General features: G+C 43.2%; 3 protein-coding genes across 4 annotated transcripts; all 3 read left to right on the top strand.

The window, feature by feature from the left end:
- On the top strand, positions 1 to 1,324 carry LOC135613483 (1-aminocyclopropane-1-carboxylate oxidase-like). The gene is made up of 3 exons (XM_065110516.1): positions 1 to 179; positions 280 to 515; positions 608 to 1,324. The coding sequence occupies exons 1-3, from the start codon at positions 78 to 80 to the stop codon at positions 1,191 to 1,193; spliced, it is 924 nt and encodes a 307-aa protein (XP_064966588.1). The 5' UTR covers positions 1 to 77; the 3' UTR covers positions 1,194 to 1,324.
- A 1,176-nt stretch (positions 1,325 to 2,500) lies between these two features.
- Positions 2,501 to 3,849, top strand: LOC135614756 (1-aminocyclopropane-1-carboxylate oxidase-like). Its single transcript, XM_065112459.1, has 3 exons — positions 2,501 to 2,684; positions 2,770 to 3,008; positions 3,103 to 3,849. Exons 1-3 carry the CDS (start codon positions 2,583 to 2,585, stop codon positions 3,680 to 3,682), a joined length of 921 nt encoding a protein of 306 aa, XP_064968531.1. The 5' UTR covers positions 2,501 to 2,582; the 3' UTR covers positions 3,683 to 3,849.
- Positions 3,850 to 6,327: 2,478 nt separating this feature from the next.
- Positions 6,328 to 9,538, top strand: LOC135614755 (lipase-like PAD4). 2 transcript variants are annotated; one of them, XM_065112457.1, is made up of 4 exons: positions 6,328 to 6,458; positions 6,548 to 6,866; positions 7,809 to 8,546; positions 8,623 to 9,538. In XM_065112457.1, the coding sequence occupies exons 1-4, from the start codon at positions 6,424 to 6,426 to the stop codon at positions 9,421 to 9,423; spliced, it is 1,893 nt and encodes a 630-aa protein (XP_064968529.1). In that variant the 5' UTR covers positions 6,328 to 6,423; the 3' UTR covers positions 9,424 to 9,538. The 2 variants fall into 2 exon arrangements, with proteins under 2 accessions (XP_064968529.1, XP_064968530.1); XM_065112458.1 differs by lacking the exon at positions 6,328 to 6,458 and having other exon boundaries at positions 6,763 to 6,866; positions 6,987 to 8,546.
- Positions 9,539 to 10,876: the final 1,338 nt, after the last annotated feature.

Here is a 10,876-nt window from a genome sequence, read left to right as displayed (position 1 = left end):
TTCTCTTCATCGATCCATTCGAGAAGCAATACAGAAGCATAATTTGCAACCAGAGCATCATCTCCTCCTCGCTTGAAATGGCCATTCCAGTCATCGATTTCTCGAAGTTGGAGGGGAGGGAAAGAGCTGAAACCTTGGCACGGATTGCCAATGGATGCCAAGAATGGGGATTCTTTCAGGTTTGCATCTCATTTGTCCGGTTCCTTCTTTCTCCTTACAGGGATCTTTTCGAGTTGAGGCTGGTACTAAAGCAGAGGAATCTACCTGACCTGTTTGCAGCTGGTGAACCATGGGATTCCGGTGGAGCTCTTGGAACGCGTGAAGAAGGTGTGCTCCGAGTGCTACAGGCTCAGAGCGGAGGGCTTCAAGGCGTCCAAACCTGTGCAGCTGTTGAACAAGCTGGTGGAAGAAGAAGGCGACGCCGCCGATGCTAAGCGCTTGGATAACGTGGATTGGGAGGATGTCTTCCTTCTCCAGGATGACAACGAGTGGCCGGCCAACCCTCCAGAGTTCAGGTGATCATCAACTTCCACGCAGGTCTCGTCAGGCTAATAAGTATGTAGTTATAAGTGCCTAACGTATGCCCTCTTCATGCGCAATCTTGCAGGGAGACCATGAAGGAGTACAGGGAAGAGCTGAGGAAGCTGGCTGAGAAGGTGATGGAAGTAATGGATGAGAATCTGGGGTTCGAGAAGGGCTCCATCAGGAACTCATTCTCCGGAAACGGCGAGCATCAACTCTTCTTCGGCACCAAGGTGAGCCACTACCCACCGTGCCCGCGCCTGGAAATGGTGAACGGCCTTCGCGCCCACACCGATGCAGGCGGCGTCATCCTCCTCTTCCAAGACGACCAAGTGGGCGGCCTGCAGATTCTTAAAGACGGGCAGTGGATCGACGTGCAGCCAGTGGCCAATGCCATCGTCATCAACACGGGAGACCAGATCGAAGTCCTCAGCAACGGGCGGTACAAGAGCGTGTGGCACCGGGTGCTGACGACCAGCGACGGCAACCGCCGCTCCATCGCTTCCTTCTACAACCCTTCCTTGAAGGCCACCATCGCTCCAGGGACCAACAAGGACGGCTCTGCTACAGCGCTGTACCCCAAGTACGTTTTCGGGGACTACATGGATGTGTACGTGAAGCAGAAGTTCTTGGCCAAGGAGCCGCGGTTCGCGGCGGTGAGAGCCGTGTGAGGATATCAAAAGTGCACGTTGTTCATTAAGATACATTGTTCCTTCGATTGAATTCTTCGCATGAGAAGAACGTTTGTTTGTATTAGATTAATTCTTCATGTAATGAATAAAACGAGTCGTTTGCCTCTCAACATTGATGATATCCTTTCTGACTTCTTCGGTTCTTTCATCGTACGTTGGATTGCTGCAGTGGTGTAATTGATAGACTGCGGAGCCTCTCGAATGTACGGTATATATATATATATATATATATATATATATATATATATATATATATATATATATATATATATATATATATATATATATATATATATATATATACTGTTTTGAGGAAAAAAATTATTTCCCATATAATTATATTTTTCAATCTCCTATGGTAAATGACCATTAGCACAAAATAATTATACTAATATTTTTTATATTATAAATGCTAATTATGTTTTCTATATTCTGCTTTTAATGTCTCTTTATTTTGCCTAATTTCCATTCCCTTCATATTAATGAATGGATTTACACCTAAATCAGGTTTGGACAAACTAAAAATGATCCGTAGGTTTCTTGATATAGAAAGGTTCAAAATAGTTGGTGAATATTTAGATTGATGTGGAGATTAGTTAATTTGCACCTACAATTATGTCACTCAAGATTTAAGGATGTACCCCTAAAGAATTAGTCTTGTAGAATTTTTATTCGATATTTTCTTTTTCTCTAATGAAAGAATGTGTATTTAAAACATTAGTCTCGTGATAATGCATTAAGCTCGTTTATTAACAAATGAGGTTTCGAGACACAGCATATCAATTTGTTTTAGTAGTGGCGAGATATCTGATTAATGAAATTAAATCTCATCTTATACTCGATGATGATGATAATAATAATATTATTATTAATAAATATTAATAATAAATAATATAAATAAATTAGGTTAGGTATACACGGAAGGTTAAGCAATGACAAAGGCAGTACGAGTCGATGAGTTGGATATGAATCATCGTGGAAGCCTGTCATTTTGGTCTCATCCAGAGCGAGGGCCCGGCCGCCGGTGGTCGTAGCCACCCTATTAACGTGATGAACATTCTCCTTACCGAGTCAAGCGTCCTGTTTGTCCATTTATCTCATGAGTTACTGACTGTGACTTTGATGCTTGCCGTGTGGATGTACTGTTGGTCAACGTCTCGTACTACAACCGCGGAAAGAAGGTAGATCTGCAACTCCTGGGGTTACTTCCTGGTTGCTTCTTCTGATTGGTACGTAAGATCTGAAACCCATGCTTTGCGCACTATAAAAAGCCCCCAGTTGCCTCCATTTCCTTTCATCGATCACCATTCGAGAAGCAGTATTGTAGCACAGTTGGTAACCGGATCACCCCATCTGTCTTTTGGAGAAATGGCCGTTCCAATCATCGATTTCTCGAAGCTGGAGGGGGAGGAACGAGCCGAAACATTGGCACAGATTGCCAATGGATGCGAAGAATGGGGATTCTTTCAGGTCTGTTATCATGGCTTTGTTTTCTTTTTCCGCGGGTCCTCTTCTTTCTCCTTCCGATGTTCTTATGAAGTCGATGCGTTTGCAGCTGGTGAACCATGGGATTCCGGTGGAGCTCTTGGAACGCGTGAAGAAGGTGTGCTCGGAGTGCTACAGGCTCAGAGCCGAGGGCTTCAAGGGGTCGAAGCCTGTGCAGCTGTTGAACAAGCTGGTGGAAGAAGAAGAAGACGAAGCTGCCGACGCTAAGCGCTTGGACGACGTGGACTGGGAGGATGTCTTCCTACTCCAGGATGACAATGAGTGGCCGTCCAACCCACCAGAGTTCAGGTAATCATCAGCTTCCTACCGGGACTTGTTAGGCTGATTGATATGTGGCTGTACTCTGTCTGTCCTAGTGCTGAAAGTTTGCACGATCATGCAGGGAGACCATGAAGGAGTACAGGGAAGAGCTGAGGAAGCTGGCGGAGAAAGTGATGGAAGTGATGGACGAGAATCTGGGCTTTGAGAAGGGCTCCATTAAGAGTGCATTCTCCGGAAACGGGGAGCATCATCCCTTCTTCGGCACCAAGGTGAGCCACTACCCGCCGTGCCCACGCCTGGACCTGGTGAACGGCCTTCGCGCCCACACCGACGCAGGCGGCGTCATCCTCCTCTTCCAAGACGACCAAGTGGGTGGCCTGCAGATCCTTAAAGACGGGCAGTGGATCGACGTGCAGCCAGTGGCCAATGCCATCGTCATCAACACGGGAGACCAGGTCGAAGTCCTCAGCAACGGGCGGTACAAGAGCGTGTGGCACCGGGTGCTGACGACCAGCGACGGCAACCGTCGCTCCATCGCTTCCTTCTACAACCCCTCCTTGAAGGCCACCATCGCTCCAGGGACCAACGAGGACGACTCTGCACTGTACCCCAAGTATGTTTTCGGGGACTACATGGATGTGTACGTGAAGCACAAGTTCTCGCCAAAGGAACCCCGCTTTGAGGCAGTCAAAGCTCTGTGAGGATCGGAAAATGCATAATTGTTGGAATTTACTTCTCATATATATATATATATATATGAATGATTCTTTGTGGTGTTTTATGAACATGTGTAATTTAATTAATGGTTTTGTTTTGACTTGGCATAAATAAAATTAAAAAAAATATGTTTTGATTTATACATTCAAAATCCATATCAATGATGTGAAGTAAGTGATTTTTTTAAATAAATTTTTTATCAACTAAGTCAGTTAATATCTTCGAGTACGTAATGATTCAAAATATTATGGAGCATAAAAAATATTTCAGAAAATCTAAAATTTCAAAACAAAAAAAAGATATCCTGTACCCAACCCGGCCCCAAAGAATAGATCATAAAATTAGAAGAATCTGATTGTGTTTCTAATGACATTTTATCTGAGACAATTAAATAGAGTCTGAGACAGCAGTTGGTGGGAACCCTTCTTGCTCTCATGTCCCAATCTCCAAACCGCAAATCACAATCTTATCTGCCCGTTGTGTGTCGTGTCCTCAGCTTGGCATGAACAGCCTGCCGACAGGCGTATTTGGGAGGGAGTGAGTGGCCGGAATGGTCGTGTTGTGGGCGGCTAAGCTTATCAACCTATGCTTCCTTACTGACGTAACCAATAACGTTGCTGATGACGTCCGACGGTCAGAAATATCTCCCTCATTTGGCCAATATTGAATCTAAGAAATATATTGCATCCTTTGTACCAGTATTTTTCACTGGTCCTTCCTTTAAAACTACACAAGGACTACTGATGACGTGACGTGACCAGTTTAATATTTTTTATTATCAAATTTTATTCTGTATGAATAATATATATCGATCCAATAAAAAATTAGTATGAATGATACGATATATTTGATCGTATTATGTATTGATACGTTGATACATATCATAATGGATCGATACATTGGTATAAACGGATTAATAAGATAAATTATATTTATTAGTATGTCAACAATTATATTTATTGGCTTTCTCACTCATCCTCGATCGCCATCCGTCTTTCTCACTCATCACGTGAAGTAGGCATCACGGTCTTGTCGAACCCAATGTCATATGACCCAATCCCCATAGCCACCACAAAAGTACAACGCCACCACCGCACTGACCTTTGCGTCTCTCTGCCACTTACCCACATCGTTTCCTCCACCACCACGTAAGACCGAATTGTTCGTGTTCGACTAAGACATCGTGACTCGATTAGTAATTTGTGTGCCCACAATTTTCAACCTTTTCTAATCTATTTTGTTTGCCAATGGAATGAGATGTTTTTATTTAAGAAGATTTGTATTGACAATCATTTTTTTACTTTTGTCATCATAACTTACTTTATAAATGAATATAAATATTATTAACTTATCACTTAATTTTAAATATTTTTTCACCTACTTCCAGACAGCTTATTTCTTTACCATCTTTCCTCTTTCTCTTCTTTTTATCATTCTTTCTCTTCTACTAATTGTCGAAGATGATCATAAGAGATTCACTTAGGGTTTGGATTAGATGCTTGATCAGTGGATGAAATAAGTTGCATGAGATAAGAGTAATTGTGGGGTTGTAAAAAATAAAAAGTACGTATATATATATATATATATATATATATATATATATATATATATATATATATCCTTTGAGTTATTATTCATTAAATAATTATTAGGATTGATTAGGGGCATTCAAATTGTATTGAAAAATCAAAACGAACCTAAATCAAATTGGTTCATCGATGATTCAATTGTGAAGACTATAAATTATTTCAGTTTAGAACAACATTCTTCTTCGATTCGGATGGAACCAAGTCGATTTTAATTTAAAAAAATATTATCTCCTCCTAAATGCCTCAAATATCCTAAAATCCCTTTATCTATCCTTTATCTATGCGACTCTTCTTTCTAGTCTTCTTCTTCTTGGTCTTCCTCTCTGAATCTTTTTTTTATCACCCTTCTTCATTAATTTGTTTTCATTGATTTATATATTTTTAATTAATTTATATACATCATTGTATATCTTTATTATCAAGAAAAAAAAAACACTACATGTAAATTTGTTAAATTGATTAGATAGGCCCGAAATGATTCTTTTTCAAAGTGTTTTGCTTTAATCGAATCAAACTATTTTTTTCAATTTGATTTGACCCTTAGTAGTTTAGTTCGAAACACCCCTATGATTGACATATTTGACTTTCATTAAAACCTTTGTATGTCAAATCCATTTGTAATCTCTTATGCTTTTAATATTATTGACCATCTAATGATAATTATCATGATAGATCATAAGTTCAAATATTGCGTCTGTTCTCTTTGTTTTACCTAATATATTTAATTACAATAATTATAAAATACTCCTTCATTATTTAAAAGTACATCATTCTTTTGAGTGAAGTTCATGAGTCAATCTTACAATCATTTCCTGATAGCTTAAGCCATTGAAATTATCGTTGGCTGGTAGAAAATATCTTATATATTAATGGTGCCATATATGTTTTATTAAATTTTAAATATTATTTTGATTTAAATTAATTATTATCTTGACTATTATTATATTCAAATTTTATAAAAAATATATATATATAAAAAGTAAAAGAAAAGAAAAGTCCTCCCCTTCATTGACCATGCGTTCACACCCACACGTCAAAGTATGAAATGCTACTAATAACCCATCTTCGTCGACGAGTATACGTCCAAAAAGGAAGTCACGAAACTTCTTGCAGCGGAAGCTGAGCGAGAAACCAGAATGGATGGCCTGAAGGTGGAGGAGGAGCACTGCATGTAAGTACGCCTGCAATCCTACCATCTCTCTCTCTCTCTCTCTCTCTTATCGCGATCGGTGGAAGGGTCTCACCACATGTAGCTTAAAGGTTCGAGACGAGCCACGTCCTGGGGGCCCTCCTGGCGTCCTCCCCACTGCTCACACAAGCCTGGGGCCGCTGCGTGCACGCCAATGCCGGAAGCTCCAGCTTCGTCCTCCAACGCTGCGACGACGCCGTCTACGTCGCCTTCTCCTCCACGCCGTCGTCCACGCCCACTGCACTCGGCGGCGGATTCTTCGACCCTGTTCCTATCTCCAGCGGCGGCCACGAGCTCTTCGCGCCACTGGAGGGAGCCGCGCAACCGGTGCTCGTCCAGGCCGGCGCTCTCCGTCTCTTTCTGAGCTCCTACCGCAGCCCCGATTTCCAGGTGAACACACACCCACGCACAATTCTACTCCATTGGATTAGTGTTTCCGTGCTTAGATTTTGTGACTCGCTAGTGATCGATCTGCACATAATTCCCCTCAATCGCATCATTTGGATCCAGAAAACGCGTCCACGAGATGTGGAAGCCTTTTTCTGTTCTTGAGTGGGGAATACGATCTTTTGGACTTGGAACTGCTCATCCCACTTTTGCTTATGTCAATCACCACACCCACAAGTGGATTTCAAAGTCAAACATGACCACCTTTAGGCTTATGGCTTCACATCGAAGGTTGTGAATCGGCGGAAAAGATATGTCCCTCTACTTTTCCTTCGATCTCGATCACACTAATAATTACTCTGCTTCGCATGTTCTAATCCGTCTGTGTCGGCCATTAAAGTGTGTTCCAAATTATGGATTTTTCTGATACATAAGGAAGCTTTAGGGATGATCATGTTGATTTGTGATATGTTCTAAAGGAAGATCGGTGAGAGTCAGAATCATGTTTGATTCTCTGGTCTAAAGCTCGTTATCACCCATGGCGAGTCAAGAAGACTGGCCATGTCCAAACAGTTGCAGTCGGCGTACGCCGGCAGGCCATCGCCAAAGTCTTGGTCAGAACAACAAGTTCAAATTTTGACCTGCTTACCCCAAAATCGAAGTCATTTTGCTTCTGTTGCTGATTTGTCTCTGATTGCGTTAACATCGGTAGCTGTGATTGAAGTCATTTTGCTTCTGTTGGTGTTCGTCTATGATCGCGTTAAGATTGCTAGTTGTGATTTCACGTTTTGGACGGGTTTTGTATCGATGGAGTGATGCTCTGAGAAGATGTGAAGATTCCACGCTTTCTTCTTTGGCATTTTGGTCGGATTTGTAGCTCATGACAGGAACAATGTTCTGATCTGATCCGATCCGATCCGGTCTTTCTTCTTCCACCATGGTCAGATGATGATAACAGAGACCAGAAACAAGTCGGTCATATTCACAGGCCACTCCGTGGGAGGTTCCATCGCCTCCCTTGCGGCCCTTTACTTCCTCTGCTCGTCTTCTCGACCCGATGCTCCATCACCGGCTTCCCTCGTGTGCATCACCTTCGGAAGCCCGCTGCTCGGAGACGAGACGCTCTCTCGAGCGATTCTGAGGGAAAGGTGGGGCGGAAGGTTCTGCCATGTCGTGTCGCAGCACGACATCATGCCCAGGCTGCTCTTCTGCCCTGTGAACGCCCTGCCTCCGCAGCTGGCAATGTCGATCTGCACCTTGATGCAGTCATGGCATCTCTCGATGCGTTATCCGCAGTTTCCGAGACCTGCGCTGCAGCTCACCGACGACCAGAAAGCAGAACTGCAGGGATACATCTCGATGCACATCGGTGCAGCAGCATCGGAGCAAACGCAGCACATCAGCCCTTATCGGCCCTACGGAAACTACGCTTTATGCTCTGCGGAAGGCGCGGTGTGCATCGACGATCCGCTCGTTGCAGCGAAGATGCTTCATCTGACATTTACGACAGGTTCTGCGAGCATCAGCTTCGAGGAGCAGCACATCTCCTACGGGAATCTCGTGGTAGATCTATCACAAAACCTACAATTTAGGAGGAGACTCCACCTCGAAGATGACGCTCCAAAGTCCAACCGCAGCGCCGGGGTCTCACTGGCTCTGGAGACATCAGGGATCGGAATCCAGGTAGATCACTGGCCCTCGCGATCAAACATTTGCAGAAGAACATTAATCTCGCTTGAATGATCGATGTGGATGACAGGACATGGGCGCCATGGAGGCTCGGGAATGGCTCGAGATGAGCATGTGCCGACGGCCGAAGCTGCAATGTGCCAGTCTCGCTATCAAGCTCGCCAAGGTGACGCCTTGTCGCGCCCAGATCGAATGGTACAAGGCCCTGTGCGACAACGACACGGGCTACTACGACAGCTTCAAGCTCCGGAAGGCTTCCAAGAAAGACGCAAGGGTGAACATGAACCGCATCAGGCTCGGCCAGTTCTGGGACGAGCTGCTCGACATGATCCAGAACAACAACCTACCCCCCGACTTCCACAAGCGAAGCAAGTGGGTGAATGCAGCTCAGTTCTACAAGCTCCTGGTGGAGCCGCTCGACATCGCGGAGTACTACAGATGCCAGTGGCCCAGGACCAGGCGCCATTACCTGACTCATGGCAGGGAGAGGAGGTACGAAGTGTTCGACAGATGGTGGAACGATCGCAACAAGGATGTCCCCGAGAAGGCGGCGGCTCATCGGAAGCGGAGTAAGTTTGCTGGGCTGACGCAGGACTCGTGCTTCTGGGCCAAGGTGGAGGAGGCGAGGGACAGCGTGAAGAATGCTTGGGCCGAGAAGAACCCCACGAAGCTGGTGAAGCTTTGGGAGAACCTGCACGGTTTCGAGAGCTACGCCAACGGACTGATACGGAAAAAGGAGGTGTCGGTGGATGTGGTGGCTCCGCTATCGAGTTACAGCTTGTGGGTGGAAGAGCTGAAGGATCTGAAGTCGAAGCAGGCGTGCCGTCTTCCTTCGGCCTCTGTATTGGTCGGAGTAACAGGAGGAACGTAGAAGGACAAGAGAATCCACCCATCTCATCGACGTTGTAACGGAGATCGGTCTGTGACATTTTGTTGGAAAAAACTATGGAAGCCGAATAAATTTTTTCTTTATTTGAATATTAAAATAGGTTCTTTATTAAAATATTAATTTATTATCAAAAAAATAAATATTAATTAGAGTAACATAAACGATAGAATAATAAATCATTAACAAAGTGAAATATCAAAATTTTACATGAAAAACTTAATACGAGAAACATCATAAGATCATAATAATAGGTTTACGATAGGATTTTTCTAGAATAAGTAAAAGATCACAGTAACATCAAGAACATAGATCTTAGATCAACGATAACATATCATCATCATCATAAGATTTCATCCAAAAAAAAAATATTCAAATCGTAGCTTGTTGCAAATCGTCCGGTGCAAGCAGCTTGACGCAACATATCTGGGGATAGATTTAGCAGTCAGTACTTTCTGCTAAAAGCTTTCGATGTTAATGATTATTAATTACTGATATTAATTAAATAGCAGACATCTGCTTACGAATAATGCTTTCCACTGATGCTCGATTTCCTCCGTCCTCATCTTAAAAAAGATATGTATCTTTCTGCACCCAACAAGCGTGCAGCTAAACCAAAAAATGGAACTGTTGCTAGAGATCGGGAGTGGATCGTCTTTGAAGTGAGAGTTGACAGGAAAAAGAAGCAGCAGTAGCAGTGGACACACATCGGTGGTGGGGGCGACTTCATGCACGGGCATGAGAGAGACGTGACTTGGTGGGTTTGATGCTCTCCACTTCGCTCTCGTTTGCTGAAACCCATCTTTATTCCCCCACAGTGACTCCATTGTGATCACAAGAAGCACGTTTGAGAATTCCATCGTCTAATTACTGTGTACTGCTTGATGTACAGTATCGCTGTGTTCCAAGCTTTCTTGGCATGAAAACTAATGTCAATGCAGGTAAAGGGCAGGACAGAATGCATGTGCTTATTATACTTGTTCTTAATATTCCGGATAGCTTTAGAAGAATTGAAACAATTGGATCATAGGATATAAGAACTTTGGTCCTAAAAGTGCCCAAAAGACATGCTGATATCCTCCAAAGATCACACGATAAAAGAAAACAATACATGTGGAACACGACCGATTAATAGTACCCACAAAAAGGACGAAGAATAACGACATGTCGATCGATGCTGGGAAATCAACGCATAGTGTTAGTGGATCAATTTCACATGTGCTCCGGTGATCATTTCGAAAGCACTCCATCTGATATGGATCACATCTTCGTACGCGCACTAATGGAACTTTTTGTTTTTTTCTTGCGATAAAATTAAGTAGATATTATTGAAGAGAGAGAGAGAGAGAGAGAGAGAAAACTAAAGTATATATCTCCATTAAACTTGATGTACGATTTATGTTGTTCGATTCTCTATCTATATATTCACAGAAAAAAA

The sequence above is a fragment of the Musa acuminata genome, chromosome BXJ2-6 (genome assembly GCF_036884655.1).
Source record: "Musa acuminata AAA Group cultivar baxijiao chromosome BXJ2-6, Cavendish_Baxijiao_AAA, whole genome shotgun sequence".
Classification (NCBI taxonomy): domain Eukaryota; kingdom Viridiplantae; phylum Streptophyta; class Magnoliopsida; order Zingiberales; family Musaceae; genus Musa; species Musa acuminata.
The sequence above is the reverse complement of the archived record's forward strand: the minus strand, read 5'-3'. Positions and strand labels throughout refer to the sequence as shown.

Excerpts from the sequence above, each read along its gene's own strand:
- LOC135614756 (XM_065112459.1), top strand. The coding sequence starts at position 2,583 with ATGGCCGTTCCAATCATCGATTTCTCGAAGCTGGAGGGGGAGGAACGA. Across the intron at positions 2,685-2,769 it reads AAGAATGGGGATTCTTTCAG|CTGGTGAACCATGGGATTCC; the intron begins GTCTGTTATCAT and ends ATGCGTTTGCAG. Across the intron at positions 3,009-3,102 it reads TCCAACCCACCAGAGTTCAG|GGAGACCATGAAGGAGTACA; the intron begins GTAATCATCAGC and ends ACGATCATGCAG.
- LOC135614755 (XM_065112457.1), top strand. The coding sequence starts at position 6,424 with ATGGATGGCCTGAAGGTGGAGGAGGAGCACTGCAT. Across the intron at positions 6,867-7,808 it reads ACCGCAGCCCCGATTTCCAG|ATGATGATAACAGAGACCAG; the intron begins GTGAACACACAC and ends CACCATGGTCAG. Across the intron at positions 8,547-8,622 it reads CATCAGGGATCGGAATCCAG|GACATGGGCGCCATGGAGGC; the intron begins GTAGATCACTGG and ends TGTGGATGACAG.
- LOC135613483 (XM_065110516.1), top strand. The coding sequence starts at position 78 with ATGGCCATTCCAGTCATCGATTTCTCGAAGTTGGAGGGGAGGGAAAGA. Across the intron at positions 180-279 it reads AAGAATGGGGATTCTTTCAG|CTGGTGAACCATGGGATTCC; the intron begins GTTTGCATCTCA and ends ACCTGTTTGCAG. Across the intron at positions 516-607 it reads GCCAACCCTCCAGAGTTCAG|GGAGACCATGAAGGAGTACA; the intron begins GTGATCATCAAC and ends GCAATCTTGCAG.